Raw genomic sequence first — 26,082 nt, 5'->3', positions numbered from 1 at the left:
GGTTGTTGGGCACTGCATTGGGTAATTGTGTGTATGTGAGGATTTTGTGTTTTTGTTTTTTATCCATGCACACTACTGTGAGCACCTGCCACGTGTGGAGGCATGTCTTTGTGTACTTGCAGACGGTGCATTAGTGTGAGCCCGTGCACATGAGAATAGCATGGCTCCATTTCCATTTTTATGAACAATCCAGTTGCCTCTGTCAGGGAGACTGATGGAGAGAGGTCTGGCGGATCAATGTCACTGTGCCTCTGGCATCCAAAGAAGCTGGGCCACCATGTTAACCAGTTCCTCTACCCTTTCTCACCTCTATCGCCCCCCCCACACACACACACACAAGTAAAAACAAAAGCATTCTCCAGCATATTCTTATACAAAGTCATACATATGCACACAATACATATACACTCACACACACATCCTCCCTGCCATTTCTCACCAATCAGTAGACTGGATAGAGACTGACAGGTCCATCAGCAACCCCCTCACTCAGACAGCCATACTCCTAGCCTACAGAGACTCCAACATAACCTTGAGCTAACATGACCTTGGACTAAATGAGCTACTTAGCCATACCCAATGGATCCGATTGATTTTGGCACACACAACGTTAGCAACGGGTGCACATATAACTCTCACTAACTCAAAGCACGAAGAAACTCTGTGTGAAAAATCATTGCTGTCAAGGACTGGCCATTTTTAAAGGCACCATGTTATGTTATGAGTTGCAGCAGTTTTGGGTACATGAGCAAAAACACAACCACATGCCATCTTTGTAGAGGCTTTTATTCAAAGAATCTTACAGTACCATGGGTGCATTCTTTTTTAATCTTGTTCTGTCATTGTTTTGTTTGTTTGTTTGTTTGTTTAAACTTGTTTTGTTTTTTAATTCGGTTACATTTGTTGACCGGTTCCTGACTCTAGCAGTTTTGGAGCTATGCCATCCATGTTGAGCTTTCACAACCCAGACAGTCCCTCACAAAACCCCAAGCAAGTGTAAGACTTATCAGGAATGATGGTGGCTATTAGACTGTGTCAGAAGAGTGTGTTTCACCGCTTCTTTCTGCGAGAAGAAACACAGGTAGCAGAATGAAACCCCCTCTAGGCTTTTATGATGCACTGCACAAAGATAAGTACAGATAGTGCAACCTCTTTGGATCAGATTGTCAGAAAACAGAATTCATGTGGCTTATTGGAGGCGGTTTTTACTCATCCACTGAGGATCATAATACGCGAAGCTGAAATATTGCATACTGTAAGGTTGTGCTACGAAACCACCGTGTGCGCCTGAATCCTTTGAGCGAAGTTGGTTGTATTCTAATATGTTCATCTTAGTTTTTCATAGACATATCAGGCAAAACTAAACTAATTACTAAGTGTGCATATGTGCAAATTCCAAAATGTAATTTTACATATTTTTTTAGCAATGTAAATAGTTTTTGAATGGATAACTACTTAGAATAAACATCTTTTCTGCCTAAAAGAAAACCCACTTGGTGTATGAAGAATCAATTAGCTTTGAATATTTTTTTTTTAAAAACTATCTCTATTTATTTAAAGCTATTATATAGTGTTACGCACAGGACAGAAAAGAACAGTGTGATGAACTAAATAGAAAATTAAAACAGTCGAGTATGTATGAATTACTGCTCTTACAGTGTCTGCTTTTATTAGCCAAAAAACTTTGGACATACAAAATCCTTGACTTGTTAGTTTACTCACATAGATTACATTAGACTTAATATGAAATTATAGAAAAGTAGAAAAGTGTACTCAGTAGAGTGCAGATCTTCTCCAGGTGTATATCCCCTTCTCCAGTGCTCAGACTTAGGCGAAAAGCCAACTATAGAGTCAGCACTCAGTCGTGGTATAAAACAGGTTTTTCAAAGGTTTTGAATCACTATAACCATGAGAGGTCCTTGATCATATAGTCATAACCGTGTACAAACATTGTTAGGCTGACAGGCCCAGTAGTATGCGAGATGAGCAGCGGACAGATACATACACACATACGGACAGAAAAACCAATGTTTTTCCTGCCATTATAAGACTTTTGTGCAGTGCCCAAGTCGATTAATGGGTAATATGGAGGAAAAAAGGCAATATGCAGCATTCAAGCTAAAAAATCTACCTAATAAAAATGTTTTGCCTGTCAGTCTGTGGATGCAGACCCTCGCATGAATAATAGAAAGTATAATGAGAACTTGCATGTTCCAAAAAGAAAAGCTTGCTATGTGACCATTTTGGTCTAACCCTAACCCTGTCTTTATTTTCATAATATGATATAAAGCTAGGTAAACCGTTTACACTCGCGCATACGCGACTCACATCTACGGTTGACTCAGGTTGGGCAGGGACAAGAATATGCAACACTTCCTGTTTTGACTGCAACCTAGAGGAAGTTGTTCCTGTATAACTATCATTTTTCGACTATCAAAATTCTTTTAATAACTTTTGATCATGTCGCTGTCCGATCTAAGTCAGCCGTAGTTGTGAGTCGCCCATGTTTGAGCATAAACAGTTTGCCCAGATTTATTCTATTATGAAAATAAAGACATGTTATTTTTGGTTCATCCAGTGTTCCTCCAGTTCTCCTTTGCTGAGACCAGCAGTGACTGATTTCCTGACTTGCGAAATACGATTGACTTCTCATAATACATTCATGGCTCATACCCGAATACATGATGTTTTGACACTGTCGCTGCCTGATCTAAGTCAGTCGTGCGCATATGCGCATCCGCGACTCACATCTACATTTGACTCAGATCGGGCAGCGACAGAGCAGCATTGGTCGAGCGAGCTAGAGAGTGAATGAAGAGAGGGAGCGGCAATAGCGAGAACAGACGTTTTTCAAAGGTTTTGAAACCGCAACCACGAGAGGCAAAGAGAGAGTGGCAAAAGTATGTGAGCCTCTAGGATTAGCAGTTAATTTGAAGGTGAAATTAGAGTCAAGTGTTTTCAATCAATGGGATGTCAATCAGGTGTGAGTGGGCACCCTGTTTTATTTAAAGAACAGGGATCTATCAAAGTCTGATTTTCACAGCACATGGTTGTGGAAATGTATCATGGCAAGAACAAAAGGAGATTTCTGAGGACCTCAGATAAGGTAGGCAAGTCGTAAGATTTCAGAGTCATTCAAGGACAATTTAATCTTCTTTGTCATTCTTAGTTGTACAATTGTCTTCGTTCATCCCATGCTGGGGTAAGTAACATAGGTCACAGCAGGGCCAGATCAAACGCTGAGGTGCATAAATGAAGCCATCTTTAAAGGGATAGACCAATCTGACATCAGCATACAGTGTTAACTAAGAAACGCTGTTCTGATTGCCAAGGGTCAGTATCTAATTTATATTTTTAAGAGATCTCAGAGCTCACAAAATTTCAGATCTCTTCTAAAATTTAGGATTTCTTTAGGATCTCACTATATTTTGCTTTTGCATAAAATGTTGTATCTGATTTTGGCGTTTCAGTTATAATTGGGGCATTGCCCAACAGACATTAGCAGAGCAGATATGCTTTGTAATTAGCTGCATATAGTAATGATGTCTGTAAACCACACTTTAACTATGAATCACTGGATTTGGATAATGTGTGATACTCTTGTATTTTGCCCTCTATTTCAATGTCATTGACATCCATGTGCATGTGACCATGCAGACATACACACAGATGTATCCCAGCGTGCCAGCAGTAGATTGAACTGCCTCAGTGGGTCCTTTACCCTGAGCTGACTGTTACACTGTACATCACCGTGTGGGAACAAAGCATTGCAAAGCTACCTATCGCCTGACCTCGCATGCGCGCACACACACACACACACACACACACACACACACACACACACACACACAGTGTGCGTGCGTGCGTGTGTGTGTGTGTGTGTGTGTGTGTTTGCCCTTGTCTGTGTGATTTTTGTGTTTGTCCCTGTGTGTGTGTGTGTGTGTGTGTGTGTATATATATATATATATATATATATATGTGTGTGTGTGTGTGTGTGTGTGTGTGTGTATGTAAGGAGTGAGTGCTTGAAGGGGTGTCAACGGTGGTTTAAGATATTCAGTTTGCTGTCAGCACCGACACATTTCTCCCTCTGCACTGCTGCACAGATATGCAAATCCTGCCTTCTCAGAATGCAGAGCACTAGATCAGCCTCAATTTATTCCTCTCATCTCCCCCTCTCTCTCCCCCTTTTTCCTCTCTCTTTCTCTTTCTCTTTCGATCTGTCTCTAGTTTCTCTTCTGTTCTCCGTTTGGTCCAAGCTTCTACCTTCATAGCACATTCCCCCAATGATGATGGGGAGGAATCTCCAGTGAAGCTTAAAGTGTAGGCATAAAGCAAAGAGGCAATTCTGCTTTTAAAAAGTACAAGCTTTTTAATGTGCATGGTGCCTGTGTGCAAGTGCATGCACAACTGCATATTAGTGTGTATGTATCCATAAAAACTTGTGTATGGCATCCAGGTAGTGTAGTGGTCTATTCCGTTGCCTACCAACACGAGGATTGCTGGTTCTAATCCCCGTGTTACCTCCGGCTTGGTCGGGCATCCCTACAAACACAATTGGCTGTGTCTGTGGGTGGGAAGCCGGGTGTGGGTATGTGTCCTGGTCGCTGCACTAGCACCTCCTCTATTCAGTCGGGGCGCCTGTTCAGGGGGGAGGGGGAATAGCGTGATCCTTCCACGCTTTACGTCCCCCTGGTGAAACTCCTCACTGTCCGGTTGAAAAGAAGTGGCTGGCGACTCCACATTTATCGGAGGAGACATGTGGTAGTCTTGTAGCCCTCCCCGTTTCGGCAGATGGGGTGGAGCAGCGACCGGGGTGGTTCGGAAGAGTGGGGTTATTGGCTGGATACAACTGGGTAGAAAAGGGGGGGGCAAAAAAACCTATATGCATGTGTTTCCACCATCTTCGTTGTAGACGGATTGTTTTGCATTTACACGACAGTATACCTCTTCCCTCTCTTGTGTTAATTATCAATGATTGAACAGTGACAGGCTACACAGCTGGTGGTGAAACACAATTAGTCAGTTGCCAAGCTGCTCTTAGAAGGGCTATCTCACCAACACAGTGTCATCAGTAATCTAGTCTCAGCATAATCTAAATGCCAATGTCTATCCCTTGTGATCCATCCCCAGCCTACACTACATTTACATTCTAATTAGATGTGGCCAAGGCAGCTTTATAAGGGCCCTTTTTAATAACATGGCTGTATTCACCTTTTCAGAGTCCCATTGTGGCTGTAAAAAACTGGGCTACACGTTGTGATATTTTGTCCCTTTGACATTGTGGCTACTGAGGATTTAAGGAGCTTTTTAAAGCCCTAAGCACCCGACTGTGTAGTCTGACAAGTGGCTCTCTTACTTACGGGGGATGAAATACACATGGAGTTATGAGGACTGGAGATGTGCTGTCAAAGCGGGACTAAACCATTAACTCTTTACAGTTCGCAACACAGTCATCAGTAACTAATTAAGCAAAAAGGAGGTGCAACTGTCATCCTTCCTGAACTGTTTTTGAAAACCCTATGAATAGAGATTTTACTATAATACGTTTAGTGTTATCATTACTGTGCTTCTGTGTTGCTCTGTCGGATTAATGAAGTTATCTCTGTATAATCGGCTCTTTTGATCGTTGCCGTGATATGAGCAGTTCTCTCCTTTTTGTCGGCGTCGGTGAGTTGGCAGCTGTTCAAACAACATGCATTAACGACCTTTTAGAAGTTTTGACTAGCTATCAGTGTTATGGACTTAGTGGTAACACTTTGTTTCTAACCTGAGGATCCGTTGGAGGTTTAGTGTGAAAGAAATAAAACGTCTTCTGGATGACTTCCAAAATTTGCACTCCTCCTGCAAGCGCTTCCTTGAAAGGTGGCGTATCATCTGACTGGAACAGTGGGGTTTTTTTTAGGATCGGGGCTTCCATAAAGTAGTCCACTGAGCAAAAAGAGAAGACAGCTTGTCATGGGCAGATTTGCTGCAGAATAGAATGTGTGCAACACAGAATGAATGTAAAATTTATTTTTCAGATCCCTCCCTCCGAGCTACAGAGCTCAACAAGGGTAGCTGTCTAAAAGTGAATGACCATTATGCTTTGTAGTCTACCTTTATTTTCAGACATTGTTTTAAGATTTTTGTTTTTGTTTTGTTTTTTTGTCTTAAGCTTTAAGTGCCAGTTAAGATCTAGAGTTTCAGCTTAGTCACTTGCTTCACAGAATGTGCAATTTCTGCTGTTCTTTGCAACAGATCCTCATGAATATTTACAAGATTTAGTCGATCTCAGTTGTAGATATGTAGATGTAGTATATTGCTTTTTGAAGAGAGCTACTTATGAATAGCTTCTAGTTACATGTATCACATTTCCTACACAGAATGGCCTTTGTCCTGGTTATATGACAAAGTTCATTCCTGTTTACAGAGCTGTTATCTCCGGTGTAGTCTCAGATCTAAAGATAAAACTCTTGACTACTCTGAAGTCACTATTAAAAAGTTGATAAGCCCCTAAATTCTGGAACAACCTGACTGAACATGTATGATTTACAGACTATTCATTTTTCGACACAGATGTAAACTAGAGGAGTGCACTCAGTAGAGTGCAGATCTCAGCCAGGCATGCGAATCTCCCCTTCTCTGGTGTTCAAACTTGGCAACAAATCCTATTTTTGCCTACCGAGAGAAGGGAAATACACGGACAGAAAAAAAAAGTGTTTTTCCTAGCATTATAAGACTTTTGCACAGCACCCAAGTTGATTGAATGTGAAATATGAAAAAATAAACGTTGTTAATATGTGCTCAGGCTAAAAAAATCTACTAAATAAAAATGTTTTGCCTGTCAGTCTGTGGATGTGCAGCCTCCTAGGCGGACCCTCGCCTGAAAGTGACCAAGTCTAATATAAAAGGACAGATCAGGCTATCGTAATTTCAAAGCCCTTATTCAAATACTTCAAATGTGTTTAACTATCGTGGTTTTCATGATATAAAATTAATCGAGGTGAATGGCTGCTCTGCTGACTGACTCATTCAAGAAACAACGGTAAGAAAACGTAGCTCAGCCATGGGAAATGTTTTATTGTAGCTACTGAGATGATTTACAGCTGTGACTGTGATTAATCCTACTCTTGAAATTGTATTTTTATAGTGGAGTTTTAACATTGGCGACTATGGCACTGCCACATGGTGGCGAGGTGATTAAGGCAAATAATTTTTTTTTCTCCCCAATTGTGTCCGGCCAATTACTCCACTCTTCCGAGCCTTCTGGACGCTGCTGCACCCCTTCTGCCGATCCAGGGAGGGCTGCAGACTAGCACATGCCTCATTCGATACATGTGGAGTCTCCAGCCACTTCTTTTCACCTGACAGTGAGGAGTTTCACCGGGGGAATGTAATGCGTGGGAGGATTGTGCTACCCCCCCCCCCAAACAGGCACCCCGACCGACCAGAGGAGGCGCTAGTGCAGCGACCAGGACACATACCCATATCCGGCTTCCCACCCGCAGACACGGTCAATTGTGTCTGTAGGGATGCCTGACGAAGCCGGAGGAAACACTGGGATTCGAACCGGGATCCCTGTGTTGGTAGGCAACGGAATAGACCACTACGCTACCCGGACGCCCCAAGGCAAATTAATTTTGGTTCATCCAGTGGTCCTCCAGTCCTCCTGTGCTGAGATCAACAGTGAATGATTTATTGGCTTGCGAAATACGATCCACTTCTCGTTTACTTTCATACCTGAATACATAATGTTTTGGTTCTGACACTTTTGCTACCTGATCTGACTCGACCATAGTTGTGAGTCACGCATGTGCATGGTTGACTCAGCTTGCAGCGACGGAAAGCAGCGTTGGTACAGCAAGCTAGAGAGTGAATTTGAGAGAGGGAGCAGCGATAGTTGCAAACATTTTTCGAAGGTTTTGAATCACCACAAGGTGTTTTTTATTATTTAGTCATAACTGTGCACAAAAAAAATTTAGGCTGATAGGTTTAGTAGTTCGCGAACCCAGCCACTGAGGATGCACAAGCCAGTGCATCCTTAGTGCCGGTCCCAAGCCCGGACAAATGGGGAGGGTTGCGTCAGGAAGGGCATCCGGCGTAAAATCTTTGCCAAATCAAATATGCGGATCATAAATAAGACTCTCGGATGTTCCGCTGTGGCGACTCCTAACGGGAGCAGCTGTAGTAGTAGTAGGTTTAGTAGTTTGCGAGATTAGCTGTAGACAGACACACCCACACGCAACCAAATGCGTAATCTCATCCAGGCTCCCACCTGGTGGAGATAATTACGTTTGTAAACTTAGCATTTAACTGATAAATCTTTATTGATTTCATTATGGTTTAATGGTTCTGTTAATTTGTTTGTGGGGAGTCCAATATTGTTTCTTATTTTCCAGAATCTAAACAAACTAAAGGACGTTAATAGAGCATAGAGCCAGCAGAGCAAGTCATTCCTTTATTATAGTTGACTGCCTTTCAGTGTTTGTTTTCCTTCACAATTCAGCAGTGTTCTGTACTGTGAAAAGATGTTGTACAAATATATTTACTATTATGACAGGGAATGCTTCATCCTGTGATCATTTTTTTTCCACAGGCGGCTTCGGATCAAAAGGGCTTTAGACTGTAGCTGTCTTATAAAACGTGAAAATACTGACATCTTTACGAATTAGAAGGATTCAGAACTGGAATTGGTTGTGATGAAGTTTAATCTGTGCCTGTCTCTAATGAAGAGTGAAGCAAGAAGGGAGGTTAGGGGTAGTTAAATCCATTAAGTGAGTCTTTCATGAGTGTTTTATGGGAGAACGACGCACCAAGCCAAAGAGTTTGCAGCTTGACAGTCCCTGAACATCTTGTGACTACTGTCCCAAATTAAGCAGTAAATAATTGTGCGCTGTATTTTATATAAAGTATTTAAGAGTCTCCAGGTGACTTGTTTGTACTGACGTCTGAGGAAGGAAAATTAGAACCCTGTAGCTCTCTGAGAACAATATGCTCAGTGGGGGCCAACAGCACCAATATCTGCTGCATTTCTTACAAAACGGAAACTTTATACTTGAAAAAACATGAAACATAAGAAGTCATTTAAGGTGTTTGGAATTTGCCAGTCTTTTTTTTTTTTTTTTCCCTAATTTTACCACCCCACCCCACCACCACCACCCAAAAAACAACTCTGTAAATATGTGTGGATGTTTCGTACTTTTGGACCAGAAAAGCTTTTATCTTTAATCTTGTTTTTCGGATAGTGTTTTATTGACACAGCGGCGCCTCGGCCTCTCAACGAACGCACTGTTCTGAGGCAGCTACCGGCTCACTGTGAGGTCCCCTAGGGAGTGATTGATAAGCAGTGAGGCGCTGTTCCCCCCTTCCAAGTATTACTCATGGCCCCAGGGGGAATTTACTCTCTCTCTGTTTGGGCACATTATTATGGGTGACTCTCAGTAACTGATAGACCATTCTCTCGTTCTTGCAAACTACGCAATCACTATACCCGTCAAACTAGTTGAGAGATGAAAATCTCTTGTTTCTTCTAAACTGGGGATGTTTGACTACTGGCACTTGTCAGAATCCTACAACCATGAAGAAACAAAAAGATCAGTCAGTGATAGAGCTGTGGGAGAAAAAATAGGGCACACAACACATGGCTTCCAGAAGGAAGATCCATCTGCTATTTCCTTCCCGTTCAACAAGACTGAGTGTATGGGCATAACTCCAACAAAATATTTCAATTTAAGAAACCTGCTATTTTCCTCAATTTACATCATTTATTGACCACACGGTGTTCTACTTAACACACAACTGCACTATTTTTTAGATGCAAAGCAACTCATGAACCTGGGAAGGAACTCAAATGGGTCATATCATTTTACCTCCTACTATGAGCTGCTTGCAACCGTTGTTGCCAACTTGGCCACTTAGTGTCTAGCAGCAAAACCCATGACTTGTTTTAACCTATGGTAGAATTTTTGTGTTGCAAACAATACAGGACCAAAGTGATGCAGAAGCATAAAAACATATCCTGCTCCACACTTCACCTTCGCACCCATGCTAACCAGAGTCAAGTCTAGTGAGAGGGGGCTCCTATGAGTCTCATCCACAGTCCCACAGCATTCAAATGGGTCCTTCTCACGAAAATGGCCATGGTCCATGTTGCGTGTCGAGCAACTGAGGCACACCGCTGAGAGTTTGTTAAAAAAGGTGCAGTGATTAAGTATGGCATAAAACCAGTGTATGTGTTATTTTAATCATCTTGACTGGTGTGATTTTGTAGTTTGTTTTTTATATTTAAGCTAATTTCTCTGTTAGTGATTTTAGAGTCACATTTTGTCATCTTCCTATATAGTTTGCCTAATTGAATACCGTATATACTGAATATAGTTGTAAAATGGCAATTTTGTTTTTTTACTTCTTTTTCTCTCTCCGCCATTGTAGCCTTTTTTTTTTCTCGTTGGCAGTAGCTGATGTTTAAGCTCTGTATTTGGATTATTTCAACTATTATCAACACTGTAACTCAACTGTCTTTTTGGAGCATATCTTTAATAGTTTAATGGAAAGACAGACTTGGCTTCTTGATCAAAAATCGTGGACCTGCAGATGGCCTCACCATTTATTTTCAGCTGAAACACTAGGCCAGTGGTTGGTGCTGCCTTAATGCCTAGTTCACACTATATGATTGGAGCCCTGATTTTCTACTCTCCCGACAGTTTTGGGAATCAGGAACACTTTGTCATTTCACCTCATGTACTTGCACACATGAAATGAAACAAAATGCCGTTTCCCCCAGCCCACAGCAGTGCAACATACAGACAAAAACACATTCAAGAACTACAAGAACACACTCATTCAAACTAACACATATATCTAAACTAAACAAACAAACAAAAACAAACAAAACACTGTCCAAGGGAACAAACGCCAGCCAGGATGACTATCGGAACCACCAGTCCGCATGGGCTAGTAGTTAGCCTAGCCTGCCCAATTTACACGTCCTGTCAGACCGCCCTCTGTATTTCCTCCTCAAGCGCAGCTCCAGACAGGGGCCATGATCCCTGTGGCAACCGGACAAAGCAGACCAAGCCCTGCCAGCTCTCCCCGCCAGACACCCTTGACACACCTCCCTGCACTCCACACAACGATATCAAAAACACCACAGTCAACGCCAGGTGAGGCCGCCGCCAGACCGCCCTCGGTGTTATCGGAACCGCCAGTCTGCACAGGCTAGTAGTTAGCCTAGCCTGCCCCGATTACGCGTTCTGTCAGACCGCCCTCCGTGTTACCACCTTGGGTTCAGCTCTGGGTAAGGCCAGAGGTCTGTCACTGGGTAAGGTCCCTGGGCCCACAGTGCAGCAAACCAAGCTCTCGCAGCCGATCTACCGCCAGCTCTCCCAGCCAACAAACGAAGACAAAAACTTAGACGTGGACAAAGACACTGCATCGACAGTACTGGTTGAGGCTGCCGCAAATATGAATTCGCACCACCATCTTCCCACACCGGTACTGGGTGAGGCCGCTGCGAACATGAATTTGTGCCGCCATCTTCCCATACCGGTTGGGGAAGATGGCAGTTTTTGGAGCTCCCTGACAAAAGCTGCAGATCAGAGGCCTATTGACCTTTTGCAAAGTCCCGCCCCCCTTAGTTACTGTTGCTATACCCGTCAAGCATTTCAGAACTATCCAGGAAGTAGCCGGAAAACACCAAAACATGAAGAAAGAAATCAGCGCATTGTGTGGGTAAAAGTAACAGTAATAATACGTTAGCTGTATTAGCTATCAATAATAGCTAGTAGCAAGCTTAGCTTGGAGCAGACAGGTATTTTTGTTGATTTTGGATGGATTAAGCTGGCCATGGGGTCTGCTATACTGCGAAATCTATTGCCGACATTGCGCTTCTTGTGTTCTGGGTTTCGGGAAGGGAAAGAAAATTACACCCCCTCCAAACTTTTCAGATATCTAGTATCCGATTTACAGATCCCATAGGCACACTGTTTCAGCATTTTATTGTGTGTTTGAAAGCTTGACGGACTGTTGCTAAGGTAGGATTGGACAAGCACCGTTCTGGGGCGGTACTTTGCAAAAGGTTAATTGGCATTGGCTCAGTACTCACAAATTCACTGGACAACAAATTTTTTCAAAGGTTTTGCTTCCTGGAAAAAAAATTAGTGATTATGACGGACAATATCAAGCTGAACACAAAAATAATTTAAGATTTGCTATATCATGTAGGAATTTTGAGAAACATTAAAATAACTTTTATTGAATTTAACATGTTGAATCGCATAATGAAGCTGACACATTGTGTTAGTTAAACTGAGCTTAAAATGTTTTGCAGCTGATTTTCATTTGTACTCCGCATCTGGTGTCTCTTGAGTCAGTGTCCAACAATAGTTGGCCTGCATTGATGGATTCCAGTTGCCCCAATACCTCTTTTCTATGGTCACAATGTCCTGGTGAAACCTTTCACCATGTTCGTCACTGACTGCACCAAGATCAGCAGGGAAGAAGTCCAAGTGTGAATGCAGAAAATGAGTTTTCAATGACATGTTTCACTTCATGGGTTTGTATGATTTAAGCATGTTGTCAAGCAGGTCAGTGTAGTTTGGTGCTCTGTAGTTAAAAGAAAATTCTCAACAACATCCTTAAATGCCTTCATGCTGTTTTCTCTGGCCCCACTAGCGGATCTTCTAACTCCCTGTGATTGATGACCTGTCTGATTTGTGGACCAACAAAAATGCCTTACTTAATCTTGGCATCAGTTTTTCTTGGAAACGTCTTGTCTCAAGTAGCGAAATCGATCACCTTCTTAGTTCATTGCTTTCACCAAAAGTTTCTTCAATCTGGGTTTTATATGAAGAGGAGGCAGAAAAATATTTGTTTGGTTGAGAAGTGGTTTATGTGCCACACTTTTCTGCCCTGAAACGAAATGCTTGTGAAGCAGCCAATATTTTTTTTTATTTTTCTCCACAATTGTCAATTGTACCTGTCCAATTACCCCACTCTTCCGAGCCATCCCAGTCACTGCTCCACCCCCTCTGCCAATTCGGGCAGGGCTGCAGACTACCCTATGCTTCCTCCGATGCATGTGGAGTCGCCAGCCACTCCTTTTCACCTGACAGTGAGGAGATCACCTGGGGAACGTAGCGCATGAGAGGATCAGCTACCCCGACTGACCAGAAGAGGCGCTAGTGCAGCGACTAGGACACATACCTACATCTGGCTTCCCACCCACAAACACGGCCAATTGTGTCTGTAGGGACGCCCAGCCAAGCTGAGGTAATACAGGGATTCCAACCACCAATCCTCGTGTTGGTAGGCAACGGAATAGACCACTATGCTACCCAGGTGCCCCCAGCCAGTTCTTTTTAATGTAATGTGACTCTTAAGCAAGGCTATCCCATTCACAAAGGAAACAACAGCACTTTGTATATCCGAGCTGCATTCCTAGTAGCAGTGCCAATACGTTTAGATCACCGCAGATGTTCCAGTCATAATTGTACTGTATGTTTCAACAACAGTTCTATGCAATTGTAGGTTTCTTTCATGTGTACTGCATAGCCAAGGGGTACTGAAGGATGGTCATTACTATTGTGTAACAAGACAACTTTCAGGCTTAACTTTGATGACTCTATAAAAAGACGCCATTGTTGTGGGTCATGCACACAACCCAAAGCCATAAACAATCCATCAATGTCAGTGCAGAAACAGAGGTTGTCAATCTGCGTAAAGAAGTTTGTCAAATGTTCTTAACGTTTACGAAAGATGGACATTTTTGTATCTAGTGACAGCAAACCCCATCCTTACAATCTTGAACCAAGTATTTCTGCTTTAGCTTTTGACACATGTAAGTCCCTGACCAGGTCATCTAATTCTAGCTGTGTTATCAGATGAGGATAACCAGGCATAAAGGGTTCAACATCTGGATCGGTGTCATTTTCCACATCTGGTTCATGCATTGTGGCATCTTCATCTGCCTCATCTAGGCTCCATGTCTCTGGTGGCTTCAGTACTGGCAAACTCATCATGTGGCACTGGTCTCATGGCCGAAGGCAGATTGGGGTATTCAATAGATTTCTTATTTTCAGTAGAGAAGCCAGATGCATTGGTCAGACAAGTAACAGTCAGTCACGTGATCCTTCTGTTCTTGCCACATCATTGGGACTGCAAATGGCACTGACTTCCGAGTAACTCTGAGCCAGGCTCTCAGGCCGACTGCACATGTTTTTGATGGCCGCACTCGCAGCCACACATTTGTAGTTCATTTAGTTCTAATTTAGTTTACTTTATTTTAGGCAAATCACATTTCATTTCACAAACAAATAAATGACATGACACACAGATATTCTTTCATATATTGTACTTACTCTTTATTTAGAGGTTTTGACAGTACATTGGCTCTATTTTCGTAGTACACACATTTGGTTAATTTTTGTACAGTCAACACTCAAGTTTGTCTTTAGTTTTAAGTTGTTCTAATTTTCGGTTGTTGAGTTACCAGTGCTGGGGGGTGGCGCTGCTGGTTGCCACTGCTGGAGGACATCTTGTCAGGCCTGAGCAAAAGATGCGCTCCACAAAGCAGAGCTGTTAAGTACAGGGTGGCCAATTGGGCTCCACCAACTACCCACCGTGTCATGGGGGGGGGGGTTATTCTTAATTCAGATATTTTGTTTGTTTCTTCAGAATATTTTCAGTTTTGGTTCTTTTGCTTTGGTTACTATTTAAATGGATTAACTTATTGAAGAATTGTCCTGTTTTTTGTTATTTGTAGTTTAGTTGGTAGAGTGTTGTTTGTGTGTTACCCCTTTTGTTTCAAAATGGTGTGAGCAGCTAATATATACTTTCCCCATTGTGTTCAGTTTTTTAGGTCAGTTTGGTATATTGAGTTGGTTATGTTCAGTTTCTTACTTTGGCATGATATCAGCTAAGTTGTGTTCAGCTTGACCTCTTTTATGGGCCCAGGGCTTTTTTGGTATCACTGGGGAAGGGTTTTTGGGTAAATAAAAACTTATTTTTTGAAAAAAAAACGACCTGTGACTCCTCTTGCCTACCAGCTCGGTCCCTTACAAGTTGTACAACAAATGTGAGGAGCCCAGGGCTTCTCTTGGGCACCAATTTTACATCTGAAGTAGCGCTCATAGGCTTTCTTAATAACTGCAGTCATGGTGCATCTTTGAGCCTTAAGTGTATACTCACCACAGATGGGACAGAATGTATTGCAGCTGTTGCAACATTGATGAGACATTTCTGCTGTATTAAATCTTCCTGAAAACAATAAATCCTATTAAAGAAGGTTGAATCAGTTCAACCTGGATATGTTTATTGACAGATCACTCAACTAAGTCTTTAGTGTCTGTGGTGGGTTTTCTCCGGGTGCTCCGGTTTCCCCCACCATCAGAAAGACATGCATGTTAGACTTAATACTCCTGTCTGTGCCCTTGTGCATGGCAAGACGAACTGGAGTTGGTCCCCAGGCACTGCACAGTGGCTGCCCACTGCTCCTACCTACACAGCTAGGATGGGTTAAATGCAGAGCGTAATTCCCCTATGGGGATCATTAAAGTATATCAAAAAAAAAAAATTTTTTAAAAGGGACATCTTTAGTCTAAACTGGCTGCAGGCACCCACCGCCCCTTATAAACAATACGGTTGCATAATGACCGAAACCAATGACCAGTTTCATATGCAAATATGGGTGTGACCATTAACTAGAGTTTCAATGCCATGTGTACTATTCACAGCTCGCTCCTTTCATATGCTATTTAAATTAAATGTCACACCTTTAATCGAGCAGTGCCTCTTGGATGAGAGGCGAAATGTCTTCACGGATATATACCAATTCCAGTTGCACTTGATTCAACTCCTTTGGATAACCATGACCTGGATGAATGAGAACATTCACAGACAGGTTTCGGTATTGTTTATAAGGGGTGGGGTTGCCTGCAGTCAGTTTAGATTGAAGATGTCAGTTGAGTGATGAAACACATCTCTCAATAAACGTTGTATCCAGATGAACTGATTCAACTTTCTTCGATTTTCTATTGTTGTATGCCCACTATGCTATTGCCTGAAGAACATGTGCATCAACTTGTGTACAAACAGCATCTGTAAATGTGAGCAGCTTTTATAGACTGTCTGCCAGCATCTAACCTGACTAAGCATGCCCAGGCATGCTTGGACTGACCAAAACAGCCTGCTTTGTTGGCAATATACTAGTAGACTTAAAATATGACGGGAAATCACAAAATAGGTTATATCTACAAAACGGTATGTGATAGGAAAATTTTAAGGTGGTTTTCGTGATCAGCAGCCCAAAATCCATAACATGCACCCAAACATGTTCAGGAGGCAAAATCTTCATTCTCCAGTGAATCGGTGCTCGAGCGCTGTTTGTGAACTGTTCAAAGATGCGAGCATCACAAACGCTTCCCAGATATCTAGCAGGCTAAATATTTGGACCTGTCAGGGAGTCCAAATCCTGTAGTGTGAAACGTGTTGTGACTGGCAATGAGGGTGGCGACCAGCTACAGGCGAGACACGGGTTGAGGGGAAACCTCATTGTTTTATCGCTGCAAATCAGTGCACAAACAACTTACTGTGCTTGTTTCTGGCAGATATCCATTTTTGGAAGAAAAAAAAATCCCGTCTCATACATGGTGTTGCTTAATTTCCTGTGTCACTTCTTGTAAGTATTTTTGTGACAAAACGTAATTTTGAGACCAGACAAACTCATCGGGGATTTCTCCTGGTGAAAGATCTTGTAATGTGTGACCCCCCCCCCCGTCGCCACTCAATCATGTAGTGTGAAAACCACAACGACATCAAGATTCTCAATTACAAGACAGCAAGTTGTGTAGTGTGTTAACAGTACCGCGATCTGACGACTTTGAAAGTCATATAGTGTGAACTCGGCATTAGATGACTCAAGAAAATATTCATATATCAAACTGGATGCCTCATAAAAAAAATTTAAAAAAAAGAGTTTCAAGTACATCTTGTATCAAATTTGTGGTTTGTTCTATACAAATGTTATTACCGGTACATTTGCCAAGTCTTAGATACTTAATGCTGAGCTAAATTATACCCATTGCCAAGTTCATTTTCTCAATTGTGATGGTCCATCCATTATCCAAAGCGCTTATCCTACTCGGGGTCGCGGGATGCTGGAGCCTATCCCAGCAGTCATTGGGTGGCAGGCGGGAAGACGCCCTGGAGAGGCTGCCAGTCCATCACAGGGCTGACACACACATTCACACCTAGGGACAATTTAGTATGGCTGATTCACCTGACCTACATGTCTTTGGACTGTGGGAGGAAACCAGAGCACCCGGAAGAAACCCATGCAGACATGGGGAGAACATGCAAACTCCACACAGAGGACAACCTGGGACGACCCCCAAGGTTGGACTACCCCGGGGCTCGAACCCAGGACTTTCTTGCTGTGAGGTGACCGCGCTAACAACTGTGCCACCGTGCTGCACCAGTTGTGATGGTAAAAGGCATAATCCTATAGGATGAGGAAGAGTTTGTTTATTTTTATTAAGCTATTGGTCCTTTGATCGCTAAGTTAGATATTAATGATTGTCTGGCCAGTGAAGGTGAGCCCATACTGTGGGGTCTTTAACACCCCCCTACACTATACATTATGTATGTTTTGCTATAAAGAGTCATGTTTTTCCCAAGTCCTGTGCCCCACACGATGTCCCGCAAGATGACCTCCATTTTGTTGTCTCAATATAATCATCATCCATCAAAGTAAGGCACTTGACTTCTCTTTTACACGGGGAAGGTTTTCTCAGGCATCCACTTTCTTCAGTAATATCCTCCTTCTCATTAATACTGTTACACACATTCATATTTGAGAGTTTCCCAGTCTGTCGACTGCCTTCTATTGTTGGCCAGTGAGCTGTTCCACTAGAGACATTGAGGGTTAAGTGCCTCACTTTGGGGTACATTGATGTTGATTATGAAGGTAAGGGAGAATGTCCCTCATTCACTCTCCCCAAGCCAGACTGTCCTAACTGGTCAGGAAATTTGAAATGGCAACCTTCCAGTTATCAGCCCATTTTCTAACCTTGAGGCTTCAGCCACGTCAGTGTTATCAAAAAATGCACTGAAATAACATGAGCTTTAATATTTATGCTGAGAGAGACTAAGAGAGAGACTCATGGGGGCTAAGAATGTTTTTGCCACAAACAAACAATGAAATTAACCTTATGGACAATCTCATCCGAAAGAATAACACAATTGTGAAATGAAACCATTCACCTCTATTAAGTATGAGGTTATATTTTAAGATATTTGGGCTGAAATGTATTTTTACCAAAGCAAATGCACCTTTTTGGTATTTTATCCTGAAGAAAAGGGTGTTTTCAAATTGCCTTTCTTAATCTAAAACATTTTTAATGCAAGACCATTTATCATATGTGTATATATTTATACATATGCTAGGCTTATACAGTCATGATTTAACCGGTTTGTCGGGCAAATGCAAAAAACCAGCAAAAAGGAGAAAAAAAGGCCCTTACACAAACTGGATCTGATAAGATACACTGCCAGCAGGTGCAATCAATACTGCATTACACCTTGTGTTGGCTGGTGTTATAACCTAGTCATTCCCCTGCCCTTATGCTTCTAAATCCACCCTCTGACCAACAACCCTATCCTATGCTGTCCCCAACTCGCCAGACACTGGTTTTCTGGCAAATTGTGATGAGCTGTCATGTGCGTGACTAAACTCATGCATCAGTGCACTGTCGGTCAGAGAAATCACTCAGCCATTACACCCCCTCAGTGTCTGTGAAAACAGCTAGAGACGGGGTTTGGAAAGAGCTGGAGATGGAGAAAGACTCTTTCCTGCGGAGGGAGGCATGGTTGATGCTTCTCCCTATCCCTTGCAAACAGCATTCCGACACAAGTCTTGCAGACAGAGCTTTCTCTATCCACTTATAAATTCACCAGTCAGGCAGTGCAGGAAATGAATGCAAATTAGGTGTGACTAACAGCAAGGTGGAAATCCAGTGAGATATTTTTCCCTGCACTCTCACTCTCCTCCGCTGGCTAGTTGGAGATTTGTACACATCCACTTAACTGCAGTGTGTGGGACTGTGGGCCTGTTTTCACGTGCAGAATGGCTTCTGTTAGAGCTTCTGGCTTCTGTACCAGAGTACAAGGTGAACAAGGGTGTACTGAGATGAAGTAAAGAATATAGAAGCACATTGTTGTTAAGAGGAAGATGGAATGGAGCCTTTTAAAGAAACTTCTCAAAATCATTAGGAACTTCATTCCATTCTAAAAGCTACTGAGCTGCAGTTTTGGTTGGCAATATATTGGAAAAAGTGGATTGATTAATTGATCTGCAGTTAATTGGTATGGCGCAACAAAAATCAATGTGGACCATCCAAGTAGCAGAGCAGTCTATTCCGTTGCCTACCAACATGGGGATCGCCGGTTCAAATCCCCATGTTACCTCCAGCTTGGTCGGGCGTCCTACAGACACAATTGGCCATGTCTGCGGGTGGGAAGCCGAATGTGGGTATGTGTTCTGGTCTCTGTACTAACGCCTCCTCTGGTCGACCGGGGCACCTGTTCAGGAGGGGGAGGGGGAACTGGGGGAATAGCGTGATCCTCCCACATGCTATGTTCCCCTGGTGAAACTCCTCAATGTCAGGTGAAAAGAAGCAGCTGGCAACTCCACATGTATTGGAGGACATACGTATGTGGTGGTATGGAGCCCTCCCTGGATCGGCAGAAGGAGTGGAGCAGAGACTGGGACGGCTCGGAAGAATCGGGTAATTGGCCAAGTACAACTGGGGAGGAAAAGGGGGAAATGAAAAAAATTAATTCAAAACAAATCAATGTGGACATGTTTAACAGTGTTTGGAAAATGGTATATAGTATATGATTTCCCCAAGACTTGTGTTTTGCTCTTTTGGCTTGTGCTATTTTTACCAAAATCCATTTCTGTGAACAAGCACAACATAAAGAGAGTTCTTCTTTGAAGAAAAGAGAATATTCCCAGTTGACATTGGCTTCCTAAAGCAAGTCATGAATAACACAAGTCATTTTATAAAACATATAATGCAACACAATATAATGTGGTGATTGGCGGGGACACATCACTGAATGGTGCGCACGTGTTGTCTTGCTTATTGATTACCTTTTCTTCGGTTTTCGTGGACATATTGTTTTCATTCAATCCATTTAGTTCTGAAATTTGATATCAGATTCCTCTTGCCTTTTTCTTCTTCACTCCCTTGGCACTGATTTTGATAGACTCTGAAAATTGGGTATTGTGGGAGACCTACAGGGAATAATTGTAACAGATACTGCTGAAGGTATTATATTCTATCACAGAGCTCCTTGTGCCCTACTTTGAACCCTTTCTTTCTCCATTCTCCTCCTGCAGCTATGAAATTATTTTCTGATATCAGAGCATGTGGTTAGAAAGTGTATGAACTTTCGGATGTATTTACATAGCTATTTCTAGGTTCATTATCCTGGTGAATGAGGGTCATTCTATAATGCAAGGATAGGATGGAAAAAGCCACCTGATTTGCATTTTTCAATGCCGATGCAACATCTCTCGCAGACAGAAGCAAGAAGCAGCCAATCATTCTTGAGATTATTACTGCAAAGACGCTGATATGTTTCTGTGCTATTACTGTCAGGTTGGTTGTCCGTGGAACTATTTCAGTCAAGTACATAGAAAGCCCATTTCACTCGCCGCCCTTGGATTTTGAAAAGATTATTTGATTAAGCTATTCATCAACAATGTGCCAAACTTTCTTTTTAGCTGTAATGAGCATTGTATGTAAGCAGTCAGAGATATAGAGATATAAATGGGGTATCAATATAAAAGATTTGCGTGCATGTGCATTTTTGCTTGAGCCTGTGTGTTCAGGAGTGTGTTTTATGGTCTTGATGATGAAGAGCCAGCCCTCTGCAGACAAGCTGTGCCTATTTTATAGCTTCTTCCCCAGCTGCAGCTTGTGGGCAATAAACCTTTCTCCAGCAATCTCCAAACAGTGCAGCAATCAATGGGAAATTATCTCAGCCGATCGATGGGCTGGCCTTTCCATTTCTCCTTTCCTCTGTGTGCTGCTGTCTTTCTATCAGTATTCCTTTCTCTTTCCCCCTGTCATCCTCTCTCCCCTCTCCATCTCTCTCTCTCTACTCGATGCTTCTCTCGCTCTCATTTTTGCTGTCTCTGTAACCCACAACACCCCCTCCCTCTTTACCCTTCACTTCTATTCTCTCTGTCTCCATTGGCTTCTCAGCTCCTACTCTAAAATGCAACAGCTCAGCAGCTCCAAAGCCATTAACAGAACCTGAATAGAATATGTAACATTGCCAGATTAACTTCCCTGGCCAATGTAGCAGGTCTGGCTTGTCCACGCAACCAGCAGCTGCTCTCCCCAGAGGGGCTGTTGGAATTGAAGGCAGGGCCCACTATCGTTGATGCCTAGTTTGCCTCAGTGACCATTTACCCCACCCCCAAACACCCTTGTTATTTTATCGTGACTGCATCCTTAAACCTCCCTGAGAGGTGCGTATAAATGTCTTGCCATGTGCTCATGTTCTGGGGCTGACGTATTGCAGCATCAGTCAAATTTCAATAATAACACCAAAGCCAACTAATACAAGAAGTAAAATGTGGAACTTAGCAATTTTCCCAAGCCAGCTTTCAAGAATTTGGGCTCTGGGGCTCATTCACTTGATGCCTCAATGGAAAGCATTTGAGAGGGAACTAAATTAGTCCAAACAGGCATTAGCTTGCATACCAGAAACAGACCGCCTTTGCTGGAACAACACAACTCTGACTGAGGCTCTCAGTAAGGTGAGCTGCTATTTCTCAATTTTATGGCTTAGTTATGAGGCTCTAAAAATACCAGAATGAACCTTTTCCCCCCTAAAACCTATCTGTAGTAACACTACTCTAACTCCTACTCTGAACATTAAAATGTTTCATACCAATAATAATAATCATATAGAGGACCTTTCATTGAGGTATTCTGTTGGATAACCTCTAGGCAGATTCCAGAGGCTCTTCCCAAGCTTCGCAACACTTGCTGCAGGCATAACAGACAGACACTGACAACCTTTCAGACAGGTTTGGAAACAGTGAGCAAACAGCACTTCCCCTTAACACCTTGTTTATGCTGCTACTACCAACAAAGTTCAGCCATAATGTGACAACATGAAATAAAAGTACAAGTGACAACTACCAACCCTGCCTGTCACACACATATCATGTTTTTCCTATGTCAGCCAAGTGGAAAACAGCTAGCTAATGCCATAGTTTGACAAGCGGGGAGGTTGTGTTGGACCTTGTGGTGCTAGATTATTGTGTGCTTTTCAGTTAGGATTGGGTCAACACAGATTATCTAACCTCACAACAGTTGTTTTCAGTAGAGAAAAACTAAAGAACAAACTGTAGCTTGTGTGACTGAGCACTGTTGTACGAAATTGAAAAGCTACTCTTTACTTTATCACTAAATGTAATCTTTTAATCTTTTTTTCCTTAATCTTTTTTTCCCCCCAATTGTACCCAGCCAATTACTCTAGTCTTCCGAGCCGTCCCGGTCACTGCTCCACCCCCTCTGCTGATCTGGGGAGGGCTGCAGACTACCACATGCCTCCTCTGATACATACACTCCTCTGATACTCCTACTCCTCAGTTTTGCCAGGGGGACATAGTACATGGGAAGATCACGCTATCCCTCCCCCCCAACAGGCACCCCGACTGACCAAGGAGGCGCTAGTGCAGCGACCAGGACACATACCCACATTCGGCTTCCCACCCGCAGATACGACATCGCCAATTATGTCTGTAGGGATGCCCGACCAAACCGGAATTTTCCTAAATCTTTTAACTGCATGTTTAACCTAATACACACCTATCCATTCTGGAAGCGCAATCCCTCCTGTAATGCTCTTCTTTTAGGTCCCTTTTTTATTTTTCTTGAAAAGGTTGGTGGCTTTTTAACCAAACTGAATTTATGGGCCTAAGCTCAGGATACAGGGTGTCGGTCACCCACTGCCATTCACCTGTATCTACCTGCTTTCATTGTAGGAATGTAAAGCTCTCTGAATCTCTAATGGTAATTAAAAGCTATGTAAATAAACTTGACTTGATTAACATTATAGCAGGCGGAGTTGACAAAGGGGATGGGTGAACTATCGGACAGTGGTTTTGAGGAATTTTGCTTTAGCATAACTACTGGTTTTTTGAGAAATTGTCATTCGGTGAGCTTTTTTTCTGTGGAATTTTTTCTGTGGTCCACATAATTAGAACTTTGTTGATCATTTCAGGAGGCAGTGAATTGTAATCACAAGCCTTTCAGCAAGAGATACACACCAATGTATTAAGCTTTGTCTAAAGTATGCTGTTGTCAGAAGCAACCGACTGCCTGGAGGCGCTAATACTGCATTCAACCACTCAGAACACCAGAAACGAAACCTTGCCTCTTGCACTTTGAATTTAAGACTGAGCACACAACACACAGTGCATGGTAATTCCTCTTATACATGAGGCATTAGTTTCAATGTTCCTCTAAGAGATGGATTAAGAAGCATCAAATGGATGCATCAATAGAATGCTCATCTTGTTTTTACTTTTTCATTTTCTCGGATTTACATCCCTAGGATTAAAAAAAACCACATAATTAATTCGCAAATAAGACTAAAGAGCTCATATTGTGTGTAGTTGTTGCTTTGAATTTTGACCACTGTCAATGTGGTTCGCGGTGATTCCTATGACCCCTTTTACGCTTACGTTATTTTTCTTGTCGACGTGACCTCGGGGCTCCACCATAGGCAATGGCAGTGTCTCCGTAGCAACGCAAGGGACTCCTCAGTAGCCTCCGGCCACCTCCTCAAATATGTAACTGCATGGGCGTCCAGGTGGCGTGGCGGTCTATTCCGTTGCTTACCAACGCGGGAATCGCTGGTTCAAATCCCTGTGTTACCTCCGGCTTGGTCGAGCATCCCTACAAAGACAACTGGCCGTGTCTGCGAGTATCGGATGTGGGTATGTGTCCTGGTCACTGCACTAGCGCCTCCTCTGGTCGGTGGGGGCGCTTGTTCGAGGAGGAAGGGGAACTGGGTGGACTAGCGTGATCCTCCCACATGCTACGTCCCCCTGGGGAAACTCCTCACAGTCGGGTGAAAAGAAGTGGTTGGCGACTCCACATGTATCGGAGGAGGCATGTGGTAGTCTGCAGCCCTCCCCAGATCGGCAGAGGGGATGGAGTAGCGACCAGGATGGCTCAGAAGAGTGGGGTGATTGGCCAGATACAACTGGGGGGAAAAAGGTGGGGGGGGAATCAAAAACAAAAAAAAAGTAACTGCGTGTCGAGGCTACACAGGCTACGTGGACACCACAAGAGGTGTGATTGGTCTGTTTGGGCCACTTACCTGCTACGTATTTCTGGTGTCGGCACCCAGTAGTTCATCCATCTCTCGCATTTCCAAACAGACCATGAGTTCCCCATCCTCCTGCTTCAACATATTCATTGGTCTCAGAAAAATGTTCTCATTGAACACGTTCTTTCAGTGGTCTCGCAACATAATTTTGTCCTTCTCAGTAATGCCAATAAATTAGCTCTTGTTGCTCATCTAGCCAATCCGTTTCCATTGCAAATCTTCTCTTCACTGCCTTATGTTACCAGTGAATGTGAGAGAATTTAAATGTGATTATTTACTTCAGCATCTGATTTGTCAGCATGTATATGGCATAGCATGCACAATACTGCCATCTAGGTTGCGATGGTGTTATAGCGGTCTACAGGCTACAAATATAGCATAGTATAAATCAAATGCTATGCCATAGGTACCTGCAGTGGAGCACCGCTATCACCTCAAGGCAGAACCGTAAATCTTATTTAAGCACTACACCATATACATTGTACACCATATACAATCACATGAATAAATGTCTCTGTTCTGACAACCAAAGCGGTTGTCTAATCTTTCCTGGCAGACAAATGAATGGCTTCTTTTGTCTTCTACCTTGTCATCTGTCTCTGTGTGTCTCTCTTTATAAATATATATATATATATATATATATATATATTCTGTTTTTCTAACTTTCTGTCTCTCTTCCTGCCTCTCTACTGTGAGAGACCAGCGCCGCCTCTAATCAGTGGGCCTTGAGCTCTCAGAAAGGTCATTCTGTCCCTTTGATGGTGTTTTGATTTATCCCCTCCTTCTTGTCTTCCCTCCCCCACCATTCCCTTTCACCCGTTTCCTCTCACAGGGAAGCTGGAGAGTCAGTACCACCAGGGTGCCAAGAAGGGGCTGGTTCCATCAGCTGCAGAGTGACGTCAGAGAAGGCGCAGTGGAGGACAACAAAAGAGCGTGTGACTGGCTGCTGCTCATGAGGATATGGAAATTGATCTCATTGAAAGAACCTCACTTCCTCTGCTGGGTCATTCAGTCCTTATCTTATCTGGACTTTCAGCTAACAGTGAGGACCAGACTGGCCTTGGCTGCCTCTATGTTGTTTTGTTGTGTGTTTGGAGTTCAAGCACCGCCACTCAGAAGTTAATCTGACATTAATAACAGTCATCCGGCAGTATGTCTACTTTTGCCATGCCAATGCACATGCATTTTATTTTCTCCATAAAAATAAAACATGTTTGACCCGCCATCTTTTGTGGTTCTCTGATAACATTTTTGATGAGAATTATCTAAATGAAATCAGAAGGTCTTGAGCGAGTATGCCGTCTGGGAGAATGTTCTAATTTTGACAATAACCATAGTTATATACTGGAGATCTCAAATGGATACGTCCCCCACACCTAGAAATCTTTTACTTCTGTTTTACTTGTTTCAGCTTTAATGGGGCAGCAAGGGAAACAATAGTTTAGGTCGTTTGTGACTCCAAAACTCGTTGGCCACGAGAGCAGTTGTCGCGCTCCCCCTCCTTGATATCTAAGCAACAGCAGTTGTCAGAGCCAGACCTCTCCAATTCATTGCAGGCAGGCCTGAGAGTGATAGAGAGTCCTTGTGATGGCACCACCTTTACCTTACTGGAAAATTAACAAAGGTGCCAAATTTACACCATGACTCTAGTCTGCACAGAAGCCCAACATAGATGGACTGCTT

At 42.9% G+C, this 26,082-nt stretch overlaps 1 protein-coding gene across 1 annotated transcript in view; it reads left to right on the top strand.

Annotated features, from left to right (window-relative positions):
• trip4 (thyroid hormone receptor interactor 4) overlaps positions 1–25,617 on the top strand; it is a 122,844-nt gene extending 97,227 nt beyond the window's left edge. The window contains exon 13 of the mRNA XM_056278888.1: positions 25,232–25,617. Coding sequence (XP_056134863.1) covers positions 25,232–25,296 — 65 coding nt within the window. The 3' untranslated portion in view covers positions 25,297–25,617. The remainder of the gene's footprint in view (positions 1–25,231) is intronic.
• The last annotated feature ends 465 nt before the right edge of the window (positions 25,618–26,082 follow it).

The sequence above is a fragment of the Lampris incognitus genome, chromosome 4 (genome assembly GCF_029633865.1).
Source record: "Lampris incognitus isolate fLamInc1 chromosome 4, fLamInc1.hap2, whole genome shotgun sequence".
NCBI classification, from domain to species: Eukaryota; Metazoa; Chordata; class Actinopteri; order Lampriformes; family Lampridae; genus Lampris; species Lampris incognitus.
This window is presented reverse-complemented; position numbering and strand designations above follow the sequence as displayed.